Genomic DNA, 27409 nt, shown 5'->3' on the forward strand with positions numbered 1-27409 from the left:
ACGAATTTTGCTCGATAGGTGATGTTTTACTGTGGATCATTGTTTTGATGTCATGATGTTGACGTTATGGTGATTGTGCCTTAAAACAGTCAGCAAGCCGGTATGACGCCAACCTTGCGTACAAGTTTTCATTTTTATAAATTGCTAATACGGGGCAGCAAAATTTTAACAAAACATGTTTTTGTGCCAATTTATAAATTGCTGTGTGTTTACTTTTTTCAACTTTAAGCTGTTTGTATTGATCCTATGATGTGTTGAGCTTGCCACGAAAGACAACTTTAGTTTATATCTCTTTATCAATATAACATCAGGAAGAAAATCTTAAAGGAAAACTTGGCCGTTACCAATGATTTCTTATTAAAACACTCATCAGGCGCAAGCTTATTTAGCCTACATAGACATTTTATTAACCACGCGGGCTTGAAAGCAAGGATGGATCCAAGGGGGGTGTGGGGGTGCACACCCCCCAAAAAAATTTTCAAAATGCCAGCATAAAACTCAGAAATATCAAGGGACACATTTCATCAAAGCATCAACTTGAAATCTGCACTTAATGCATGGCCATGTTGATCTTTTTTTGCCCTTTCAACTAATATTTATTTTTTTTACAACCGCTCTTATTTTAATAAACTAATGATATTAAGATCTACTAGTATTACTTTATATTTTGATAGATCATAGCATTTTATATCAGCATGTAACGAATTGATGCTGTGTAGATTATCGAATGTGTAGGCTACCAATGGAAATAATCATGTGTTTTGTACTGCTCATGTTTTTAAACATTAGAATATTTCCCAAAATTTCATCACGTTCTTGAATTTTGTTATACCATAAGTGTTTTTTATTCATGCTTTTTTTTTAAGACTTTATTTTTCATGCACACTTTTTCCGTTTTCAGGTCTTTATTAATATTAAACAAAAACATCTGTATTAACAACATGAATGCTTATCAGTATGTCAAATACAGCAAAGACACATTTTGACAGTGCCACACTGATGGACCTCCTTGAATGAAAATAGATTTCAGCAGCACCCCCCAAAAAAATCAGAGGCTGGATCCATCCCTGCTCGAAAGATCAGCGAAAAGACTCTTTCAAAATATTAAACTGAAAACTAGTATAATTTGATAAATGTTATCATAGTGCACAGAAAAATTAACCATAAGCGTTTGTGAAACCTCTATTACAAACGATTTATCTTGCAAATATAAAACATGTTATGCTATATCTGAAAGACTTCCGCTAGCAGTTAAATAGCATAGTTGTTTGTTTTAAGGCGGTCAAGTTGCCAAATTTCAGACATTCCTTGGCAATTTTTAAAAATCTTTTACCTCTTAAAATAACTATGGATGATAAGATGAAACAATTTCACCTTTTACACATAAACCAAATCTGCTGTGTGGAACTGTAACGATGCACTCAAATTGGTACAAGACATATTCACATACAAAAAATAGCCCACTACATCATTGGAAAGAAGTTGTTACATTACTGGTGAGAGGTTGATGAGTAGATTTCCCTTTTTGAAAATCTTTGCAAGTCCCTATAAAAAACTTCACGGGAATTCTCCAAAAAATTTTGTGAATTTATTCAATGAATATTAGCTTTGTGCCGTGGAGTAAAGTCATAATACCGTATCTCAATGCTGAACTGTCACAATCTGCTGATAAACTTTTTGCAATATTTCCAATGACTAAGCTTTAAAAAAGTAACAAAGGAATTGTTTTGATTGTTATGCAACTTTTTATACATGATTTACCAGCTAACAAACAAAGATTAACTTATGATAATAATGTTGGAAGCCAGGACGTAGTCATATGATTAGCAATTGTTTTCTGCAGTTCCTAGACTTCCGCCTTTCGTATCTTGCAACACAACTACAATAGATTGACTTTCTTGCCAGCTTGTAATTGAGGAAATAGTGCAAATAATCGCAAAGTTAAATAGCAACATCATTTGGCACAGGCCTACGCAGAGATAGACTAAAGATCAAGTTCTGTCAGCACAGCAAGACGTGTTCAGGTATAGCTTGCTAGTTCTTTGAATAGAACGTTTTGTTTTTGCCGTGTCTTCGTCACCCAATGGGACTTGTCTTTCAGGTAATACAAGCTACCTAGAGAGCAAATCAGTTCTTTTTAGCATTGAATCAACAGACATTGAATCATTGTAAAAAAAGGACTGATTTGCTGACTGGGATGTACGCAAATAGAATAGATAAATTTAAAAGTAGGCCTACGATGTCGTACCTAGCTTTTTGCTGTACTGAGTCGATTTAACAGGTTCCAGGTTCGACTGCACTGGAACTTCGATTGGTATAAATCCTAAAATATTAAACATTCTACTGTGTGTGGATCTTTACTAAATGTTATTTTATCTATTTATTGAAATTTATTTTCGTACTGGCGTCGAGTAGGGTCTATGTGCTATAGTTTAGTAGTATATGTGCTATAGTTAAAACAAAGACCACTTTTTCAAGTTTGAATTATCTTCTTCTTAGTAATTCGGAGCACATCAACACGTAAAATCTATCAATAAAAAAGGAGATTGGGCATCACTGATGCCACTGATTTTGACCAATAAGTTCATGTTTGCCATTGGGAGTTTTTTAGAAGGGGATAAGGTAGGCTTAGTTTCAGTAGGTTAAGTTTAATAATACGAAAATGATATTGGGTTAACTAGAAACGCTTTATGAGAAATGCTTTGTAAAGTATTGGATTTAACATAAAAACATTGAACTCTTAAATTTTTCATACGGGATAGTAGTCTGCTCGTGTGAACTAACAGATTTAAACAATGCATGAAAACATGTCCATACTCAATAGTACATTACTCAAGCTATTGAAAAGCTATTCGCATTGCCGATGATTCTATAAGAATATAAGCTCACTTTGGACTTGGATAGATTTTGTGAGATTGTTGCAAGCTGAAGCTGCAAATACAAATTGAATAGAAGCGTAGTTTGAACATTGACCAGCTTCGCAGCGACGGTATGAGAATCGCTTGGTTATTCAACGGCCAATATCAACCTCGTGTGAAACACTTTGTTGCTAACCAGAGGGCAGGAAGCTCTTCGAGAATCGAGTCTCCGCGATGATTTAATCGACTAAACATAAACTATTATATTGTGATAAAACCAGCAAAATAATTCACACGTGCAAAAAGACTGTGATCAGCAGGCTTTAATCGCATCATAGCTAAGGCAAGGTGGGCCTTGACGGAATTGTTTGAGCACCGGCTTTGATAATAATTAATCAAATGTTACAAAAACTGTTTTTTTTTTATCAAAATAACGAACTAGTATATTTATTGAAAACACTAAGGAGTGTGTGAAAAAATCTCAGAAAAAAAACTTTATTATGATTAGTTAGAAGATTAAATTAAAAGAGCTATCGAAAACGACCGACATTTCAGTGAAAAGAGTTTGCTTTACTTGTGTTTGCTAAACTAATGCGACTTAGTAAAAAGGGTGTAGCCACGAATGCAGTCTCATGCCATTCAATGCATCACTTGACATAATAGCAGCGTTTGTATCCATACACTGGTTAAATCCAATAACTTACTTGCTTTTATGACAGGATCCCAAAAGCAGTGAAAATCTTGAAAAATCGAAGAAGCTTGAAGTGAAGCCAAGAAAATCAATACGTCGTCGGCCCTTGAGCAAGAATAACGTAAGCCAAGCTGATCTAAAGACGTCGACATCTCGATTAGAGGACAAAGTAGGGATCTTGAGTGCTGACGACAAATCGAAAGACAGTTCGACTAACGGCGTTTGTTACGTAACCAGTGTAACTGACAACAGTGACGTGACTTTCACTACTACTCTTGGTGTGCGTTCAAGCGTGATATTTGAACCACAAAGGGAAATCACCGATAGTGAAATTGACAATCTGCATCCTTTGGATTTGTCACAAAGCTCTGCAAAACAACACACTAATTCGGCGTCAGCATTTGAAGGATACAGCTCAGAAGAAGTTCCATTTTACCAAGACTCTTTACACTACTGTTCAAATAAACGGTCCAAACGAAAAAGAACAACTAGCCTCACACCGGAGTCTTCACCTGAAAAAAAAGAACATATCAGCAGGTAACGCTTCAAGTGATTTAAAACAATCATCGCTTCAATGCACCAACTCATAATCGCAACTGGGTAGGGGTAGGTTATATTTTTTTCCACATTATTTTAAGCTTTTTTGCTGTGAGATACTACAAGGCTGACATTATACCTAACTTGGCAAAAAATCAAAGTTTCTATGTGATCAAAACAAAGCGTAATTAACTCAAAAGCAACGTCGTTCACATACAGGGCGTGCGCAGGATTTGTAACGGGAGGAAGGTAAGATTCGATTTAATCTAAAATTGTTTGACAAAGTGTAGCATTTTAATATTTTATAGCCTGCACACGTTTTAAGATAACCTATCGAAATTACTGAAATATTTTTTAACAATTTTTGGAAGGGGAGTGAGTGGCATGGTCCAATGCCCCTCAAATATAGCCCCTCTTGTGTGCGCCACTATCCACATACCTATTTTTCGAAAGATTGATTTCTCATAAATTTCCTTTAAACTCCAATATAAAAGCGATGAGTTGGTCTTGTTGCATGCCGCTTTGTTTTAAATTGCGAAAAGGTTTCACTGAAATACTACTACCCACCGACGAGTGGTTAAACAAATAAAATTTTGAGGTTCAGAAATATTCCAACCTGAGTTTCAGCATAAAATGCATTGCGTTGGTATAGTGGGGAAAAGGTTGATATAAACGTTGGTTTTAGGTCTTTTTTTGCCAAATAATCGCAACTTAGCGTAAAAAAAACAATATTGCAACGTGGAAAGTTGTCTTCATGTAGTTAGTTTGGTCGGGTGACAAAAATGGAATATGAATAGGAAATAAACCAGGAACTGCATGACAAATAAGCTTGTTTGTGTCAACGGTAATGTTTTCACTAAATAAATTCTCTCACTAGTTGAATAGACTGGATCAGGAAATACTTGCAGAGCCAAAGTTTTGCAAAAGATGTCACAACAGCTGATACTTCCACTTTCTGCTTAGAGAAGATAAAACAAATTATCGAATTATGGTTTACTTCCCACTTCGGAAGATAAAACAGTTTGTAGGAATCAATGTTTTTGTGAACGTTTGAGGTAACATCAACGCAAAATGTAGCAAGTTTGACGCGTGTAATTGCTTTCCGCAAATCAAAGCTCGCGAGATAAGCGCTGCGTTTGCGACCTGTCGTTATTGCGGTGTGCTTGCTGTTGTTTAATTGAGAAAAAAGAAATGACAAGCGAGATGGCTTCTTGTTGGTCATAAAAGGTTGCGAAAAAGAGTTGTTTGTGGGAGGTGAGATTAGGGATTAGGCGGAGATATCATAAGCGATTAGGCGTATGCATCGAGAGTTAATAAAGAGTATTAGCAGCGCAGGTAGGCGTTAATGTTTGCAAGATTTTTAGCCTGCCTGACAAGCTTGCAGAAGATAGATTTTTTTTAAAACGGTCACTCGAATATAATGTAATGTTGAACATGTCAAGAAAGTTTAAAAATTTATATTTTATGTTGCGTGTAAACTCTTTTAATTAATTTACTTTTGTTTATGAATGAAGAAAATTGCCATTATTGTCCACTAATCTTGAGATTCGAAAGCTTCAAATTAGCAATGTTGTAGCAATAAAATACAGTTGTGACAAGCTTTTGTTTAAAAATGAGTGGCAGATTAAATTTCTTCATGTTATGTTTACTCTTGTTTTTTTGTTTGTTTCAATTTCTTGTTTTAATTTTATTTTGTTTTATTTTTAGCGACAGTGACACTTTTGCGAGTATTGCCGTTGAAAAAAGTGACGTTTTTGCAAAAGACGACGCTTTGTCAGCTATGCTCTCTTCACGACGTCACACGTCAGAGGATAATTACGATCGGGATCATTTCGTACTGTCCGACGGGAAATCGACATACCCAAACCCCGCCGGCACTTGGATAAACACCCGAGCTTCACCCGACCAAGACAACATGAATGGCTTTGTTGAAGCGACAGAAAATGCCAACGAGCAATTTGAGTCGAATTCAGAGAGCTCGTACCAAAGTGAACAACAAGACGGCCCGTTTAGTAAAACAAACGATGAACGCGGTGAACTTCAACAGGAGGACGCTTTCAACTACTCTACAAAGAATCGCGCCTCGGACGAAGAGAACAGCGATACCGCAAGCTGTCCAGAGGTCAATTTATTAAAAGCAAAGAAAGCAAGAGTAGAAAACATAGTAACAAGCATCAAAGACAAGCCGAACAAAAATGTTCCAAGTGAATTCAACGACTGTGATACCAGTATCACCAATCGATCGGAAAATCCTGTGCTGGTTAAACAAAATTCAAGAAAGAGGAAAATGAACCGAAAAATTCAAGAATTACAAAAAGAAATTGCTTTCCTTCAACAGGAATGCGAAATGGAGGTCAGAAGGGAACTGAAATAATATTTTAGTAATTTTTTTCATTTATTACATTTTTCTCTGTATGGACTTGATAATAGCACTTTTCAACTACCATTTACAACAATGTTTATCGATTTTTTAATGCCGTTTTTAAACATAAAATAAACATTGTGATACAAATTCACCATGTAACTTTACATCAAAATTAATCTGCTTGTAGGCTATCGTTCAATGTAGTTGTAATCTTTTTTGCAGAACAATTCTCCAGAAATGTCGAACAGTGATGAAAATAATAACGATGAATTTAAAGACTGGAATCACCAGAATAAGCGGCCAAGAATTCGAAACGAAATAGGCAACCAACGAAATCAAGAAAGCGATCACCTTCCAGAAAGTTATAACGGCTTTTATCGTGGGTCGCTTAATATATCTGTTCCACAAAATGGCCGCCGGTCTGGGACCACTGATTATTTCACACCAGCTGTGGCATATGACGTATTAGTGCAATCACTGAAACGTGAGCTGGCGTCGGCGCTGGAGAGGGTTGCTGAAGAATCGGCCAGAAGAGTCCTGGAGGAGTTTCGCTCATCATCAGCTGATCATGAAAAAGATGTACTAGCTCAAGACTCAGAGAAACTCAGCAAACACTTCATCAAGAAGTCTAACAAACAAGAGAAGAATACCGATGTCGTAGTCACGGAAAAACTTCCCAACAATGGCTCCGATGTTGTGAATGGTAACTTATGTAGGCCTACTTCATATTTAAAACATTTTATATTATATATATCATTACCTTAAGTCAGTTTCAGACATTGACATCTTAAGTCTGTTCCAGACGTTGTTTTTTTGCATTGTTTTGTTTCAATTACAGTAAAGTTATATTTGAGGAGTTAATGCTGGTAGTTTACTCGTATCATAATAAGTTAGTGTTTCGACGGCCAGATTGACCTCTAGATTTGTAATTGTGCTGACGTTGAGTTTGCGTTGTTTTTTCTTTGTTCTCCGTGACGTGGCCCGCCTGCAACTCAGGCGTCTTACTTTCAATTGTAGCTTCTGCCGCGTACAGGGAACCGTTGTCTGTGGAGAGACCACTCACCTTTTTGTGTTGAATTCAGTATTGGTAAAGCAAGGGAGAGGGATGCCAGGACGCCTTTGCGTTATGTGTGTAGTTTGGATTTGAGTTTAACCGTTGTGAAGTTCATAAGTGTGTACAGTTAGACACACGAGTGCAGCAATTGCCATACTTCAATTTAACACTTTACGCTGTAGCTACAGCATATAGGTGTGAACGCAGATATAATACAACGAGAAGTACTTTTTTCAAGCCTTTCTTTTTTAATATTTTGTTACTTTATCTTCACATTTTTTATTGCTAGGTGACAACGACAGATTGCAAACATCAAATCAATCACAGCTCTGCTTTGGAGACGTTCAAGTTCGGAGGAGAAGACAAAGTTCAAAGGACATGGAGAGTCTAAATGACCAACCTACTTACTGGAGCAAAGAAAATAATTATGATGAAGACATGGAAGAGGGTTGTTCTGAAAGAGCAAGGTAAGTTTATGTTTTGTGATGGTTTGAAAGAAACCTTTGTGTAAAGTACAAAAATTTTTGTATTGTTTTTTTTTATTGATATTGAACTTTTATTAATTTTTGTACTATTTAATTTTCATTTATCAAATGCTCATGTAACATGAATCATATTCGCAGGCTAGTAGCATCTAGTGAACATTCTGCGGTGTGTTTCCTTAAAAGCATTGAATCAAGTAACCTATTTTAATTACATAAAATTGAATTTTAGAAGCCAAGCAAAAGACAATGAAGTTCAAACACAAGCACTATCATTGGTTAAAAAGAACAAACGCTCTTCTTCATCTCGGAAGTCCTCTCCTCATCCTGACGAACATCTTCCATTCGTACAAATCAACAAAGAAGGATTTTCATCCAATCTTCATGACTTACCCCAAAAGCAAATGTTAGAATCTCAAAGGTCTCCGACCTCTTCTGTTGCTTTGGATGCTATTTCGAGAATTAACAGAAGTCCTCCCACTTCTCTATATGGAAAACAGATTCTTCCTCAATCTCTTTATGCTGAAAATAATCTTCATTCCTCTGCATCAAGCGCTTTTCGTTTTCCGATTCGACATGGATCACCATCTTTTAGACAAAATCCTTTTGTCCCGGCAAGTGTGATAAAGTCTCCTATCTTCGGACCTTCCGTGTACTCATCTGCTACTCCCACCCAGTCAATGTTTCCCTTCACATCTGGCCAGCTTTCTTTTCCTCTCTTCCAAAATTTCCACCAGCAGAGCTCCCTTGCTAACGCCATTGCCGACTACGGTGGACTAAGAGAACGCTTCTACCCAACCAGGCCCACCTCCACACGGACCAGTACAAGAGAACCTTCTAGATCTGCAGGTATTCAAACCCATTATGTCACATTAGAAGTTTTTTGTTGTATTCAACAGAATCAACATGGCCCTTATGTTTATTGCATCCAGTATCAGTCTGAAAAAATATTGAAATTTTTTTTCTCGATATTTCTTGACGATTTGCATTTAAGTGGAAGGAAAGATAGGTAACTTAATCTTCGTCCAATCTCAAGCACATCATTAAGTGTTTTACCACCATATAGTTGACTGCTCTTGATGGGAATTGAACCGATAACCTCTAGAGCTTCGGACAGTCGTTTTCACCATAAGACTACACACACCAGCTTAAATGTGATGGGTGACTGGTTTGGTTTATTTGCTGCTGTTAGCAAACACGTTTCAATACCTCATCGTATCACTGTGGGCTGCATAATGATGCATAGTAAAGATATCGCTTATGGAAAGGGGTTGTTAAGTCAAATATGTCTTAAATTAGGCATACTGCAAGTGAAGTTGTGCCAATGGTACCTCTTTGAACACTTGTGGTATAAGAAACTTGCAATGTCAAAAGCTGGTTAAGACCTGACAGCTTATCAGTGTATTCGCGTATATCGACAAACATCAAATCATACATTTCCACATGACTATGATTATATTTTAGGTTTACCACGTGGACAACAACAAGGACTGAAGACAGAATCAATAGACTACAGAAATACCACTGACGTCAGTCCATATTCAGCAGCATCGATATCCTTTTGACTTGTTTATTTATTGAAGAAATTTTATATTTACTTTAATAAAACTAACTAAATTGTTGTTTTAGAAAATTAAGCAGTAGTTTAGTCATATCTGCGTTTTTCACTTTTGCAACAACAACAAAAAAACGTTGGATAAAACTTTAAGAAAAGTGATAAATGGTTTACTGACATAACAAAAATGTGCCTTGTCTTCTTTAATGAGTTACCAAGCGACTCGTAATAGTTTAAGGCAAAGACATACAAGACAATGCTTTTCAATGCTGAAATTCTTAGCTGAAGCATTGTATTGCAACATCTGCTCCCAATCTAAACAGTTGCATCAGCAAGTTACCAGGGTATTGGACATTGTTCAATACGGGTTAAGCTGGCAAAGTAAAAACTCCTATAACGTAAAGCTAGTACCCAACACTGCTTCTAGGAAAAGAAAGAATAACGAAATGTTCCTGGTTAGTTAAATGTAAAAACTAACCTCTTTATTTAGTGTTGGATACTGCGCCTGTGTAAAACTTGTAAGTGATGGCTCAAGTTTAGCTCCATTTGCCCCATTCCCTGGCACAAACCTTTGTGTCCTGAGGACTGAAATGATAGTTTTTATTCTGTCAGAAAAATTTGAATTGTCTACAATTCCTAAAGTCGACGATCCAAAATCTCGATTCCTAGTGGGACAACAAATTGTCTAAAAGTAAAACTTTAAAGTATCAAAACTCATGTAAAACTCTGAATATCTAGCCTCTACGCCCAGCTAATAAGATTCGTCCTTTTTGCAATTTTTTTGTTAAGTAAACGTCTGTAGACGATGAATCCATGTAAAAACGACAAATATTGCTACCTGGAGTAAAGCAAGGTGTTTTCTCAATAGTTGCAACTTCTACGGTCAAAGAGTTGGCTCAGAATATTAATGTGAAAAGGTCGGCTTTTGCTGATTTACCTGTAAAGTTAACTGTCTAGCATTGGTGTCAATTCTTTTTTAGAAAGACTAGACTGCATTGTACGAAACATTGAATTAAGTGGATATTGAATAACGATTTTCAAATTCTTGCATCAGAAGTCAATACAAAATATTGAGCATTTCAGTCCAGTGATAAAAATATTAAATTTATGGTTTCACCAGTACTGCTTTTGCTTCGTCTTGCTTTTGCGAAGATGCCACTAGAGATTTAAGCAATTAATTTGCGCTCTTTCGATCAATACTAGGAGTTAAGATATTACTTAAGGATAACTCGGCAATCGCTTGATTTCAATCTAGTCTTCATCGAATGATTGTATCGATGATTTTCGTCTTGAAATCGGTTGCTAGAAAGGTCCGACTCAATATGTTTTGATAATTGCTTTGGCCCATTAAGGAAAGGTAAAGTGTTATTTTCTGCTCACAAAATGTGGTTTGCTTGTTTAACAATTCTTTGCCGTCATTAGACGTTTGGAATAAAAAAATATCAACCATTTTGAAAACAAAGTTTTAAAAATTGCCAAGTATTGTTTGTAGCTGTCGTTTAGTGAAGAAAAATAATATAAATGATGTTGGAATAGACCTATCAACTTGGTTTACAAACGAGTTATGCAGTATCCAAAAAAAAATCCCATAAGAATTGAGACTTGGCAGCGGCAAACAGTGGCTTCGGCCATTTGGATCACAACATCGCAATGCAAGCATGCCTTACAATCTTACATAAATGTTTAGTTAATGATACAAAGAAAATTATGTTTGCGAATCGGAAATAAAAGTGTTACGTTTATGTGACATTTTACTTAAGAAAAAAGATAATTAGCAATTAGTATTGTGAAGTAACATAATGGCAGTATCATGACTATATTCTTGCTACTTAATTTCTAACCTCAATTACTGTTAACCAGGTTTTGAAATTAGGATTCTTTACGTAATTATGACATTTACTTACGCATTAACACAACTATCATAGAATCACATGACATTTGGCATATACTATCGGGCTGTATTTGAATCACTTTTTTTAGACTTCCTATGTATATCAAATGGTTGCGAACCAGGGCAAGTGTTGTGCGGATTACATTCCGGTCGATGATTCAGAAAACGGAAAACTAATGCAAACGGATTTGAAAGACGTGTGAGGTTTAGATGCAAGAGTGTGGGGATGGCACAGCACGCGCCGGTGGTTTGATACTTTGATCTAAGCGGCATGTAGATCTAATAGGAAAAGGAACAAATCATTAATTGCATTAAAAGATAATCGTCACGGTTTTAAGTTTGTGATGATTTTAAGTCATAATCCGTTTGCAAGCTATTCGCAAATTCCGTTCTATAACCGCGTTGCTCATCAATTTGGAGGCTTTGTTGCAACAGCAGCGCAGTTTGTGAGTAGGCTACATCGCTGTTTTGTAAACACAATGTAAATGTTCCTTTCAAATGTACCACGACGAGCCTTTCCAATTTTTGTGTGTTGTTTGAATGAGGTACTGAAAGTCACTAACTTCCCAGACAACAAAACGTCTGAAGACGTTGAATCTATGTAAAAATGACGGATTTTGTTGTCTGGCTTACAACAGGCTTTATAAAACTGCGCAATAGTATTCTCTGCCTTTTGACGAGTTTGTTGCCTGCCAAGGTTATACCTGGTTGCAGGTTGACAGCAAAAGGTTTGAATCCAGAGTACCTGGTGCTCTAACCCAACATCTAATTTTCCTTTATTTTTGTGTCAAAATTGAACCATTTTATACAAAATGTGGTCGGTGATTCCATTTTATTTGCACTTGTTTCCCTAGTAGCCTACAAAGCTGTGGTTAATTTTTGCTTTTCAAAGTTATATCACACAAAGTATACCTTTTAAAACTGATTTTAATAATGTGAACTGGAAACACTGGTTAATCTTTTGATTACAATTGAACAGTAACAATTGGAATTTTAACACATGTAAAGCTTTATCTTTCAAACAATTTTTTTTTAAATCTTAATATTTTTTGTCATAACTTTTGATATCTCCACAAAGCAAGTGTATACAAAGTGAGCATTAAGTAAAATCGGTTATTTTCTGCCATTAAAAATAAGATAACATAAAATGCATTATATATTTCACTGGCAGCAAGTCAAAGTTTAATTTTTTATCCCTCGTTGTCACATGACGTCATCGGTTTGTAATTACTGTCAATTACCGCTCTGTCATAATAGTTTTAGGCTCAGATGGTCTGGCAATTCTTGCACTTTACTTTGCGGAAGTAACTTCTATCATTGGATATGAAACTACACAGTTTAAAGCAACATCTCTGTAACTTCAATTCACTTCAATTTAACTTCAATTTACAATTTACTCTTAATTTGCTTGATACTTATTGAAACCAACTAATTATATTATTATGAAGGTAGGATTATAAATAACATGCAAAGAAAAACGGAAAATAAACGCAATAAATCCCGTTTGTAATGCAACAGAAACATGCGAATAAGAATAGCAACAAGCCTATTCCAATATAGTTTTAAAGTCTCTTCTTTTTTACAGATATCAACTAAAAATAAACCTTGATTTTAATCTAACCCATATAAAATTTCTAATTTCATATAAACAGTGTTGTTCATGCATGATGCAAGTCAAGCATTACAATCTGAAAAATCTTAGCAACTATCAACTATTACAATCTAAAAAATCTTAGCAACTATTAAAAAGAAATTTGAGCATCTTTTTAATAAAAAATATAAATTTAAGCCGGAGTGTTATTTGTCATGGTTTTGTTCCTTGTCGCCAATTAAAAACCTTCAGTCATCCTCATCCCTGCCTTCAGTGCATTGTTCCAAAATATTAACACAAAAATTTTGACAGAGCTGACCAGGTTATTTTGAGATCTTTTGAAATGCATTTCTTTGCCCACGCTGCTGAAAAAATGCACCTGTTTGCCTTCTGGTCTTGAGCTATTTAAAGTCAATGGAAGTTCTTAATAGGTTTGGACAAAGTGACACTATAGGAATGTCATTTTCTAATTGGCAGTTACACCAGTTAATCTATATTTTATCTTATATAATAATATCATTTAACATTACATTGATGTAAAAGTCAGTAATGGAACGTTTATTTTTGTTTTGTGTGTGCAATTCCACCATTTTCACAAAGCAACAAACTTCAGCCAACAAATTCTGTTGATTAGGTTTGTAAAATCTCTTTTGCTAGAAATGTCGTGTGTCCAACTTATTGCTAACCATATAATAACTTCTACACGATAAAGATGTCTTTTCCCATAGAGCATTTTCATTTAAACTTCTATAACTTCCTTGTATTGTGTTTTACAAGCCGCCGTTGTCAGTCAGATTTCTTACAATTCCTTATCTCGAAAGCACTTCCTGTTGGCTCTGACTGCCACTGAATCGGTTGCTCTTGCTGCCACATGTCAGGCACAAATAACAAGTCAACTTTAAAATGGCGCGTGATTTAGTATTGCCCCATGAAACTTAGTATTTATTAATAACTAATTTTCTGTAAATTAAAACTAATATGAAAATTTAAGTTGGGAATCTGTCATAAAATACTGTAATGCCGACTTGATGCAATTCAAACTAGATTTTATTTTGAAATTTATGTCCATAATAAGCGGTACGAAAACACGTTTATTTCCTTGACGTTCTCCGTACATCCAAGAGGGTTTGACTCCCCAGCACTTGAAGAAGGCAAAGTTGATGTTTTTCTACACCCGCTACCCAAGCGCCAACACTTTGAAAACATTCTTTTCAGATGTAAAAGTAAGAATTTCATTGCTATGGTTGGCTTTGTGTGTAAATATATCACAAAATAACATCTATTGACTTATCTTCTTGCTACAAATTTCTAGGGTTGCTCCTTGATTGTGCAGCAATGTAGTGCTGTTTTTGTTATTCAAGCTACTCGCAATAAGTGCTGTGTGTGGATAATAATCGGTCAAAAACACCAAAGCTTTTATCAACAACAACGCAAGAAATTAATTTGTTGCACTAAAAAAATTGAAAGCAATTTATGACCTCTTTCAAAAGACATAAATTTTACAAACGATTTAAAACTACTTTTTCTATTACATCGTTTCTCTGGACAAGTTTTTTGTGCAAATCTTGTGGTGAACATTTTCCACAGTTCTCGTGCAAACGAAATGATGAATCTGTATCGGCATCAGAGACTGAAAATTTGTGTTTCCGCAGTTCACTCGAGCCACAACGTCGCAACTTATCAAGTGGTTTAGCAACTTCCGCGAGTTTTATTACATTCAAATGGAAAAGTTTGCCCGACAAGCTCTCGGAGAAGGTGTCACCGATATCAACCAACTGTACGTCACTCGGGATTCCGAACTTTTCCGAGTCTTAAACCTGCATTACAATAAGAGCAATGATTTCAAGGTGGGTTTAAGTTACCTGAGTTGCAAAATTGACAAATTTTTTTTTGTAAATTTTTATCTCTAGTGTTGTAGAGTAAACATGTGGAGAGAGAGAGAGGTTGAATTTTCGTTGTGTTAAATCTACAATTTTTCCTCAAAATAGACGACGTCGCAGAAATGAAGGAGTGCTGTTGAGACTTTGAAAGTTTTTGGATACACTTACTAAACTTGAGTTGTAAGTCACCATCTCCCTATGTTCTAGCTCATTTCTTCCAAACAAAAAAAAAAACTAAAAGTTTTAAGGAATGTTTGCTGCAGCTTGTTGATGTGTGAAGATGCTTCTTCGGTGTCGATCTTATGATAAAGTTGCTTGTCAAGTCAATAGGGGAAAATGCTCTCAAGATTTCATCAAATATTACAAAATTGAAGCACTAACGGTTGCTTGTCAATGATGGTTTTGTGCCATCTTTTCACGGTTCTGATGTTTAATGATTAACTCAAAGACAATTTGCACTTTGGGATTGATGCAAGGTCTCTCAAGTATTTTCGGTTTGCGATTGATTTTCTTAACTTGCACTGGAGCACAATAAGCCACGAAGTTGTCTTTTCATTGCAAGGATAATTTGCCAATGAACAAACAGCTCTGGAGCTCAGAAAGTTTACAGTTCCAACTACAATATTGAAATGTTTAGTTTATATCACTTCGTTATACTGCTCAAAAGTGCAAGCGAAATTTTATGAGCTTTACGTTTGCATTAACTCTTGCATTGTTGAACTTCTCTACGTCATAAGAGTAGTGTTGTCAGAGAAAGAACTGACTGATATACAAATATTGTAGTTGCTACCCTACCTGCCAATGCTTTCACTTTGCCATTCCTTTTACAACTTTTGTAGCCTTTGGCAATGAATGACCAGTGACACCATATTGTTCATCATCATTATAAAGTAGGCTATATGGCATAAGGTAAATTTTTCAAAGTTTTCAACGGTAATCATTATTTTCGGCGGAAAAGGGCAGTGTCTGACTGCAGGTGTCTTGTAAGGCAGGTCCTGATAAACAAAGCATCTGATAACCCTTTGCAACCGGTTCCACTAGCTAGCCAAGAGAGTGCGAGTAGTCTTGCTCAGCCACGACCACCCAAAGCAATCTCACAAGCAACAGGCCTTTGTCTTAAGCTTGGACGAAAAGGAAACATGCAGTGGCGTAGCTAGGGGGGGGGGGGGGGGCGGACCGCCCCGGGCGGCACGTCTGGGGGGCGGCACTTTCAGACAGTACTTTTTTTTTTATAATGCAAAAGTACACGAAAAATAAAAGCAAACAGTATGGCAACGTTCAAAACACAGGGCCGGATTTAGCCTAAGCGCTGCCCTAGGCAGATACGAAAAGTGCCGCCCCCCAAAAAAAATTTTTCGATGGTGCGCTACGATTTATATTTTCAATTCCTTACAAAAAAGTTATTTGCACTGTTTATTTCAATACATCAATGAATGTCATTGTATAATGAACTAATTGTTTAAAATCGCTTGCGGCGGGCTTTTTCTTTTGCAAACAAATCAATAATTTCTTCAAAGTCTGTAGAAACAAGTAAAGATGAGTTAATCCTCAAAAATGTGAGATCATTCATGGTTTACATACTTTAAGCATCAAGGCAAGTACACAAAATAGCCTGCAACTTTTCCATCAACCTAACATTGACTAAAAACATTTTTTCTAGGCTCCTTTAAATTTACTAACAGTGAAACAAACCAAACAAAGATTAATAAAAATTGCACAGACAAACCCTAGTCCTCCATACTAAGCGAGACAGAAAAATAAAACAAGCGCTAAGCAGCACATATTGTTGAAAACCAACCAAACGTGAAGTACTCTAGGGGCGATGACTTGCCATACATGACTTGCCGCACTGTTTATAAATGTGTGTGATGTGATAACATATTTATTAATTCCTATATATCTGTTGTGAATTATTATATTCACGTACAGTATTATCATTTATCAATGTAATATATTCGTATATTTTGCCGCCCCCAATAATTTGCCGCCCTAGGCAACTGCCTACTCTGCCTACTGCTAAATCCGGCCCTGTCAAAACATCTTAAATATCTAAAAACGTTTCAAATTTTCATGAATTTTTCTGCCGTTATGTTTTTAATACGTTACAAAATTCCTACTAGCCTTTATTAAGCAGAGGCGGAAACATGCTCTTCAAATTTGGGTAGCCTTGTAAAAGGTTACAAATTGATTATTTTAATTCTGCAGCAGTGTTTGTGCTTTTGCATTCAGTATATTACTAAATTATAGTGGTCAGTGGCGTAGCCAAAGGGTGGGGAGGGTTAGGGGTTTCAACCCCCCCTTTTGAGAAAAACTAAATGGAGAAAACTGAATCACTCTTTGAATTTTACGAAGCAGATCTGCCGTGTATAAACGCCCTTGCTATTATATCTGAACTGCGTATATGTGGTATCGATGTCTTTTCAATTCTTCCCGAACCAGTTTGCCAAAAAGTGCTGTAAGTGCATTGCCATTTTGCCCGCAGTCAACGTTTCCAAACATCAATATTTTACTCCGCATTCTGGTTACTGTTCCAGTTAGCCTACCACTTGCACCAATGAAAGATCTTTTTCTGCTCTTCGAAGACTTAAACTTATTTAAGAAATTCAACCTCTGAAAACCGATTAAATGGTTTGGCTTTGGTTAATCTGTATAGAAAATTGGTCCCAACTGTTGAGGATGTCATTAACAAGATGTGTGAAAAGGTTCGTCGACTTCCTTTTTCCCTTTAGTTTCATCAGTATCAATGATTTTTTGCATTCTTATTGCTTGTGTTGATGAATTTTTCATAGCTGTTAGCTGTAAGCATGATTCTACTAATTCGACATGTTAAAGCAATTCTGGTGCTTTATCTTTGAAAATGAGTAAGAACTTGTGTGTCATATTATGCTTTATAATTCGAATGACCTTTCATAATTCATATAGCAGGGTGTGACCGCTCTACAACTGTTCAGTATCCATGGTATCCAGCTAACTCGTGCAGTCGATAGAAACACCGCAATATCTACAGCTGTGAAAAATTGCACTAACCTTTTATAGCCTATACCCGATTCCAGTGATTCGTTATACAAAACTTGAATATATCAGAAATAAAGTAACTTCTTTGTCTCAAAGCTTTTTGTCTGACACTCATTAAGATGTATGACGTGTATGACGTTACATTTTTTAAACTTCGGGTTAACTTCAAAATATAAAAGTTAGTAACTTACCGGAGTAAGATCGTTTTTTGGATCAACTAAGGAGAAAATTGATAAATAATAAAACTGTAATAATCTCGCAAAAAAAAGCAATCAACCTATGTCTCTAAAAAAAAGTTTGCCTAATTTTAAATGAAACTGCATTAAAAGAGCTAGTTTTTCCAATACCAAACATTCAAATATCTCAGTCAGGAATTAGCAACAAGAAAACATAAAGACTTCAGCTTTATTTTCGAAAAATGCCGAAGAAAACATGATCTTATTCTTTTGCTATGCCACCGGACAGCACCATTTTACAGGAATATTTATACCCACATTTTTGTTGAAAATGCTCTCAGAATGCACCAAATTCAAAATAATTTTTCAAAAATTTCTGGGGGAGGCCCCCCAGACCCCCCGCCGATAAGTGTCGTCTTCGGCGAGTACACCGTTGGGCTTCGCCCGCCGGCCGTCAAAACCTCTCCCTTTCACAATTCCTGGCTACGCTACTGATAATGGTACGTTCGTCTGACTTTGCACCGCAAATTGAAAATAGCACGTTGCGTATTGCCATGCTGATAAAAAAACGCATTTCATTTTCACATGCTTTTTCTTGAAGGGGCGGCAAAATCTGAATCCGCCCCGGGCGGCACATTCCCTAGCTACGCCACTGGAAACATGGCTTGAATTTATGTAGCAAAAGCAAAACCCCCTAGTTATTTTTGAATAATGCAACACAACCAGTCTCTCTTTTCAGTGCTGCGAGAAGTGCAGCTTCCACTGTCAGAACACTGTGTTATAAAGGTAATAGCCGTTGGCTGGGTCAATGTAATGGAGTGGCAGTGTAAGACAAGGCAACACATACTTGCTTGCGACGGTTACATGAAATCAACACCAAAGTTAACAACTCCTACAAATACATGCGGCGCCAAAACTTAGATAAAGGAAATGAGGTGACTTTTGATTTCGCCTGTTGTGTTGTTTCTACAAAACTAAGTTTTGAAAAATTTTGTAGAAAAATTATTTTAGAGTTTGATCGTTTGATCCAGGTATAACCTACAGTAAACGGTACTTCTTCATTAATTTCTTAAATTCCTTCACTGAAACTTGAAGCAAACTAAACTATAAAAATTTACTTTAAACAGCTTTGAAAAAGGTGCCTTGATAAGCTTAAAGATGGCTTTATTTTTCTTGTGGTATCTAAACCTCAGTCTCGACATTGATGATTTAAATTAAGTTGACGGGAAGACAAAGAGCCAATTTTCGTATCCACCTTCATCGATGCCATTACATTTCTTGCTAGAGGCACAACCGTTTGTTCCCGTCAAATGTCAAAGAGATGTCTTTCCGAATGTCATTCGACTCTTGGTCATGCCATTGACTGCACATTTTCGGATTTAAAAACAAGCAATGTTTGCTCGAAGAATATGGTTAATGTTTGCTATTTTTATTTGTTTTGTTTTGTAAGGAATGAATTGAAAGGGGGATAGGTTGAATTAAAAACAGCAACTTGCGAGACTCTTTTTAAAAATTGAGGAAAATGTTTGGACATCAATTCAAAAAAATTTCTGGTTGGCATAACAACAAGTTGCAGGAAAATACCCTGAAATTCTCTGCGCACTTGTTTTTCACAAATCATTAGAAAGCCCCTTTTATTTTTAGCATTGTGCACTGATGCATGACCTTTTCACTTTATTTTGAGCAACAAATTTTTGTTTTACGTAAATGCGGCCGAATGTCTCAACTAATCTGCAAAGGAAAACAAATTTGAAAAGTTTTTAAAGACTAAGAAATGTGTATTAAAAACCAATTAAAATATGCTCAACCTTCTTTATATTTTAAAAGCTGTACTGAAAGAAAAACTCAAAAGCTGTATCTCGAGTAAATTTTTTATCTTTTCTCGATTTGACTTTACAAGGAAGGAAGTCCCCCCCCTTAACCTTAACGTCCCGAATAACATCTACCAGTATAAAATGACAAACAGACTTCATTGTATTTTGAAATCAATGTAGCCTAATACACCAAAGAAGATCCGATTGAACTTTTCAATGCTGATAAATCCTATATTTAAAATGTAAACTTCCTGTTTTGGTGCAAAAAAACAAATGTTTTTTTTATACAAAAACGTACACGAATATTCGGAAGTAGCCTATCTGTTTTATGTAATAGACGAACGAAATATTCAGTGTCTGTTCAACAAAATAAGTTTTTGTTCTGGGTTGCATGTTAGATGTAAAGTTACTAATGTACTATTATTGTAGACTGGCAGGCACTCAAGTTCTGTTTTTCAACGGGCATTTTTTGTTGCAAGTGCCACGGTATTCCACCGCTCACAGAATATGGTCACCTTATACATGTAGTTTCTTACAGCCTATTTAAAAAAAATTCAATGAAAAGGTTACAAAAAAAGCTAAAAAATTTCAATCCCTAACAAACATTTATATGCTGTAATTTTGGGATGCACCTTTGCAGAAGTTAGTGGTTTCCTATATTCAGAGTAAATTTGTTCCAAGTGGAAATATACGCTACGGTACCAATTTGATTGTGCGCCAATGCTTGTAGTCAAAAAATTTTAATTCCCAATCATCATTAACTTGACTTTTAGAGTCTGCTTTTGGAGATTATTTTGATAACCAATAAGTTGATAAGAAACTTTAAATTAATCCCAGCCTGTCACAGTGAGAAACTATGAAACGGATGTTCTTATGCTACAATAACAGCTGCTGGTTATATTTGCTCAAAACTTGAAGTTTCAAGTTATTCAAGTCGCACATGAAATGCTCTGCACTGCTCGGAGTCTGGTTTTGTTTCTTTGCTTTTACTTCGTTGTTGGTATATAAAAATTTATGTTGTTGCTGCTGGCAACTCCAACCACAATGGTTTAAAAACACTTATGGTGTTATAATACGCAGTGAAACAGTATCCCGTTCTTTATTGCGTGTTTGCTGTCTTCCTACCTGGAGTGGTTGTTGAGTGCTTTCAAGTTCCACAGAAACAGATACATCCACACTTGATTAGTTTGTCTTCCCATTTGAAGTATCTCCGCTATCTTATGTCCTCCTCCTAACAGAGCAACAGGTGGAGATGTAAAGTAATTCTGGGCCTCTTCACTGCCCGTTCTCAAATCACAAACATCCACTTTAGAATAGCAAAAGACGCCCCACGTCCCGCCTTTGTTTGTTAATTGGTGATTACGAGAAGACTTGTGTTGGAATAATCGATATTTGAAGCAGGTTTGTACTTGGAGAGGAGGGAAGCGATCGATATGACAAACCACTTGAACATTTCTAGTTATGAAAGCAAACTTATACCCGGAATTAAGTTTGTAGGCTGAACATCTTGTCGTACTTTAACCAGGGATTATCACATTATCGCACCAATTGTTTTCGCTGTGCGACGCTTTTTAAGCAAAGCTTAAGTTGGACTCCAAAAATGTTATTCGCGACGTTTCATTAAAAACTGAGGTTATTCATAAAAAGTGATGATACATTGAATAATGTTTGGGTATATATTGAGTTTTTACGCAGATTCTTAAATGATTAAATTTGATTCTTTCTTATTCAAACTAATATCACCATTAAATTGATGAGTTAACACAAACAAAATGTAAAGAAGTTTGAGATCAACTACGCTATTTCGCGTCAGCAGAGCAATTGAAATATTTGTTGGTTTCAGTTAAAATATGCATTTGGAAGCATTGAAAAAACGTCTTTACAAAGTGGTTTTATTGAACTTGAATAAACCTGAAGTTTCGAGACATAAGTCTTTGATTAATGACATCCCTTGTGTCTCTTTCAAAATAGAAATTCACAGTTGCATAAAATGCTGTGAAAACAAGCAATGCAGCTGCTTGTGGTGTTGCCAAATCTCAACATTTTCCTCTAAATGAAACAGGAAATCCTGCAATTATGAGGCTACAGAAACTTCGACCTTCTTTTGAAGTCAATACTTGGAACTTCCAGACCAACAATAAAATCCACTTGTCCTGAGATTGTTAATGTCGAATAAGCAAAAGATTAACTGACCTTGTGGCAGTGTTCAACAAGCAATGTCAATAGGAAGATTATTAATAATGCTATTATCAGATGTATTTAAAATGAGGTGCAATTTTCGCTCTGGCGTTGGCCTATACAGTGAATCAATTTAACTTTGGATTCCAGTTACAGTTTTTTGCAAGTTACGCTGAAAAAAAATAAGTTTTAACGTAGATTTGAAGAAGTGTCTTTGCTGGTTAATGGAGTTTATGACTAATTTTGTTTTTTGTTCAGGCCAAATGTTATGGAAAATTTCTCGCACGTAGCCTACTTTAAAGATCTAAATTCTAATTACTGCAAACAGTGACACACCGGTTATTTGGCCTTACAGCATCATTAGCGCAGTAGGTTTGGGTATGACCACGGAGCTATAAACCCCGCGTAAATTCAAAGTAGATAGGCTATACTTTAAGTGGGTCATGGGCGTTTTCTGTACATGATATGTAGCCTACATTGTACAACTATGGAGCTTTATGGTGCAATCCTTCAACAACTAGAAATAAGCATTAATAAAACAAAAATTTTTTTTAAAGACTTTTGAGTTGATTGGAAAAATATACATTAGCCTACATGCTTACGTGTTGCAATCCAAAGATGCAAAAGCGCTCGGCGATTAATAACATTCGCTCATATTCGTCGTTTGCTTTGTTTTGTCATGAAAAACTGTTGCCTATGGTCTGGCACGTGCTAAGTGATTCATCAAACTCGTGTCTTCATTAACACAAGAAATGCTATGCTTTGATAATATAATTGCAAGTCAACGGCCTGAAAGCAAATATCAAGATTATCTCCACCCATTTGATTTCAAAATATTTAATGATTTAATCTATGTTATACCCAATTTGATAACACTGTAGCCTACATTGTGAAATGACATGCAAAAATGCCTTTTTGAGGAGTTTTAATCCTATGCCTCCATTGAAGGGCCTCTTAAACTCTACTCACCAATTGAACTAACCTTTTTTTAGTATGATAAATGATATTAAATGGAAAGCAAACGCAATTTAAATGATGGTCTACAAAGTTTTGAATTTGTGATGGACTAAGAGTCTCAAAGCAAAAGGCTATTTGACCGTATGAAAATAAAAGACCTGTCCTAGGCTATTGGCTATAACGAAGCTACACCCAATTGCAGCAACAATAAAACCAAAAATTCTAAAACTGTTCGGCCATACTAAAAGATCATAATACAGAGTCAGTAAAATCTGCATGGATGGTAAAGTTAACAGAAAGAGAAAAAGAGGCAGGCCAACAAGGCGATGGCACAACATCCAGACATGGATCGAACTTAAGTTAATGACACTGGGCGAGCTAGTTTAAATACCGTGACTCACGAAAACATAAGTTATAACCCATGTTGATGCGCAATCTGCTTCAAGCGGAGATGGCGATTGAATATAAGAGTCTCCATACCATAAGCCCCACATCAGAAGGTTTTAAAATTTTCATGACTTCAGAATTGCTGAAAGTAGATCTACTGTGCGTTTTCAAATAATTGTAATGTATTCATAGCTAGCAAAGTTAAAACGTTTACGTCGAGCGACGTTGAAGTGATGTAAAAAGCGCAATCGTTGTTAAGTGGGATGTGGTTGACAATGTGTTTAACAATTCAGGCATAAACATTCTTAAAGAAAATAGCGTTTAGACTTTATTATAATACCTTGTTACAAAAACAAGCTTTTGACACCTTTGACAATTCCTCAACTTAGAAAATTTACACCAGCTCCATCAGACATAGTGAACATTAAGCGGTCTTCCGTAGCTAGATTAGTCTGAACGTGTCGGGTATACTTCTCCTACTGTAATTAATCGAATGTCGCTGGAATTCTGTTTAATAAGATGCGCAAGACAGGCAATACGAACTGTTGCACAATGGCGAATTGAGATATGCTGTAACTTAACACCACATCATCAACCGCGCAGTGATTCTGACGGCATCAGCATTCTAGAAGGAACGCTTGTAAGGAATTCGGCAGAGAAAGGAAGACAGATTGCTGCAATAAATTTCGTCTGCAGATTTGAAGATGAAGAATTGTTTGTGATACTACGTCAAAGCAACGTTAGGTTGCATTATGTCAACAATGTAGAATCAATACAAATGAGGGTCTATTCCACGCAAGATTACCAATCAACGAAGGCCTTTCCTGAAGAAGGAGACAAGAGAAAACCCAGAAACCGCATTCATTAATCAAGCGATACGATTTTTCAATTAGGCTAATTTGTTTGGCAACATTGCTTACAAAGAGTAACATTTTTCATTAGAAAATCAAGCAATATTGTCATTCGCACACCCATGGCCTACTTGGTACACTAGTCACTACCACGGCACACCTCAAACTACATCTTCAACATAGGATTAATTTCTTTCACTTTATGGTGTAGAAAAATCTTTGCCTACAACCAAGCATGATATACAGATTCGTTGAGCCTTCGCTATACGTTTCAATGGCCAAGTTTATTTAGTTATTTTTTTAATTTTTTAGGTGCCGAACGAGTTTCTGAGCGCCACTTCAAAAAGCCTTCAAGAATTTTTCACGGCGATTCAAAGCAACAGCGATCGCGACCCATCCTGGAAGAAAGTGATCTACAAAGTTATCTGCAAACTAGACCAAGACATCCCAGACCTGTTCAAGTCGCCTTCTGTACTAGACCATTTGGATGACATTGTACATTGACTAGGATATAGATCCTGCCTTTAAATTTCTATTTCAGGTTTTTGCAAGAATTTCATATGCTTCGTTGACGGTGGAGCAGTAGTTAACATTTTAAGTCAAGACTGATAAATGTTCAGACTTTTGTGAAGAAAACAAAACCGTAGTAACAATTTATTTTTCACCTGTTATATTCTTATGCGTTCTTAGAGCATATCTTGAATAACCACGTCAAGTCAACAAAAGCTTCTTTTCATAGTAGCAGATTTGTAAAAAATGAGTTGGGCACCAAAGTTGTGTTTCAAAGGATATCAAAAAGGGACAAAAAATCCAGTCTCACTTGGATCATAAGGAAATGTTTACAATTCCCTTCAACCTTGCCTTTGCTCGTTGTATTGGTGTGGGGTACTTGACCAAGTATCGTCCGCCCTACACATTCAATCACATTAAAACGCTAAACACGAATTTTTAGATTTTTTCAGCCACTGGGTCGGTTTCAACAGTGGACTTGTATTTAACTTGAAATAATTTGATCAGTTGTAGCCTTTTGACGAGTCTTGTTAATGGACAAACTCATATTGAGTTGGTATAGGCCCCATCAGTTTTTCTTCTTTTTCTAACCAACGAGAAATGGTTTTAATTACCTTCAAAGCAACTTTATACCCGGAGTGAATAATAATGTAGGTTACGCAACAACACTTGTAGTAGCTGACTCCACAGTTCTTAGCAAGCCTACTCATAAAACACCTTGTGTAGTTGCATCTTGTGAACACTTATGTAAAAAGAAATGTAGCTTTTTGAACTTATTCACGAAGCTGCTGTTCCGCTTTGTGTAAAATATACCAAAATATGCTCGTGAAAATATTTTTCGTTTGTAACAGTGCAACCTCTATTAGTTTTTATAAATTATATCTTCTTCAATCTTGCCTATTCCTCTGTACATTGTAACTTATTTACTAACATGACGAATCGCAAATTATTTTGTAATTGTTAGTGTCGCCCATTCTTTGTGTTGATCTCAAAAACGTTATGGTCAGGCTGAATAAAGTGATAGCCTAAGCTTAAATTTAAACAAAATTAAACCGCAGCTGCTGAAAAAAGTTTAACATTCTTTCTCAATTAAAGATCACTCAGACAAGCTTGCCAGTGCTAGGCCTACATTAAGCCAGGAAGTCCCACTTAGCCCTTGTTGCAATCGTTTGTGTTCATATTACTGGCAATGTTTCTTCAATATTTTACCAATGCTTATATTATTTTGTATATTTGATGACGCCATTTCCTATGATTGCGTCATCACCGCTGCTGAAGCACTAAATCAAACCATGACGTCACTCTTGTACGAGTTGACGATCGCACTGATTTATTGTCAAATGAGAAAAGTCGTCCATTCTAAATCACTCAGGGGCAACAAGATACCCCCTTTAATTACCACCCCTACGTCATTATTTTAGGCATGTCATACTTGGAAGTGTTGATATACATTGAGGCTGTCACTGTACCTACATTGTTGAACTGGTACGACAGTTTTTTGACAAAGAAAAGTCTTCAAATTGTTTATTGTTGCAAAAATTCCGTTATTTGTAAAATATTCCCGTGGGTACTTTCGCCTGTAACCTCCCAGGTGTGGTTTGATGAACAGTCCCTATACCAGCTGTGCAATATTTTGTGTTTTCTAGTTAACTAAATAACTCATTCCAACTTTTGTTTTGTGCCCATGTATTGCAGCCTACGTAGTAAAGCATCTACGTTATTCGACCTGATTGAAAAATATTGCGTAATTTTGTAAATGAAACTGTTTTCAGCTATTTCGATGCGGTCAATGACTGCTACGTTCGTCTGTTGCATCACTGGCTGGCCTCGGGTTGATGTGCGCAACCCTGTTGTCATGTACACAACGGACAAACGTGGGAAGTGAAAAAAGGATTCTTTGTAGTGTTTCTTGGTTATCCCCTGTCATTTTGAAGTTGGAAACAGTAGAAAAAAGTGTTTATTTTACCATCCGGGGAAGCATCATTTGAACCAATCTTGAATAGGTTATCTTATATTATGCTTTTGGTTAATTGTGCTGTGAGTGTTCGAGGTGATGTAGGTGCTTGGCGCCATATAGCGGTAAAGGAATACAAAGATCAACTTGTAAAATGGCGCTTTTGAGCAGTCTTTGAAAGCTAAAGCCTTGAAAGGTGGCATGCTGGTGAATACTTCGTTCGTTCTACAGTCTCAACCTACGAGTTTCAATGGTGCTGATATGACATCTATATTTATACAGCAGTCAATTCAGACACGGTTTCTATTTCAAGACTCCATTCAATGTATGAAAAACATCCAGTGTTTCATAGCTTTGACACCCTTAACACAAACTTCATAGCCAACAGCATAACAATCCTAAACAAACTTTATTGTGTAACAACTCAGGTAAAGTTACATCAAGTTGGTTTACTGTGATTGAAAAACCAAAATTACTTTAGATGCAAGTGCTCGACTAAAAACATGGTCATTTGTGCAATGTTTTGTTGAAGCCATGCGGGAGAACAGGTGATAGATGACTTGTTTATAAAACATGACTACTTGGCCCCAAACGCTGGGCAGGATTGAGGTAACCAGTGAGAAGATTCATCCACGATAAGAAAATACGAGTGTTTCTCGGCAG

At 36.2% G+C, this 27409-nt stretch overlaps 1 protein-coding gene across 1 annotated transcript; it reads left to right on the top strand.

Annotated features, from left to right (window-relative positions):
• Positions 1 to 1930: 1930 nt before the first annotated feature.
• On the top strand, positions 1931 to 26895 carry LOC145781435 (uncharacterized). The gene is made up of 10 exons (XM_082593218.1): positions 1931 to 2101; positions 3578 to 4086; positions 5794 to 6439; positions 6674 to 7154; positions 7795 to 7972; positions 8220 to 8836; positions 9452 to 9540; positions 14140 to 14247; positions 14677 to 14871; positions 24595 to 26895. Exons 1-10 carry the CDS (start codon positions 2084 to 2086, stop codon positions 24784 to 24786), a joined length of 3033 nt encoding a protein of 1010 aa, XP_082449344.1. The 5' UTR covers positions 1931 to 2083; the 3' UTR covers positions 24787 to 26895.
• Positions 26896 to 27409: the final 514 nt, after the last annotated feature.

Source organism: Aplidium turbinatum, chromosome 12, assembly GCF_918807975.1.
Source record: "Aplidium turbinatum chromosome 12, kaAplTurb1.1, whole genome shotgun sequence".
Classification (NCBI taxonomy): Eukaryota; Metazoa; Chordata; class Ascidiacea; order Aplousobranchia; family Polyclinidae; genus Aplidium; species Aplidium turbinatum.

What these genes read in the sequence shown, in the direction of transcription:
- LOC145781435 (XM_082593218.1), top strand. An exon ending in TGGCTCCGATGTTGTGAATG is followed by an intron (nt 7,155 to 7,794) that starts GTAACTTATGTA and finishes TTTTATTGCTAG; the next exon opens with GTGACAACGACAGATTGCAA. An exon ending in GGTTGTTCTGAAAGAGCAAG is followed by an intron (nt 7,973 to 8,219) that starts GTAAGTTTATGT and finishes ATTGAATTTTAG; the next exon opens with AAGCCAAGCAAAAGACAATG.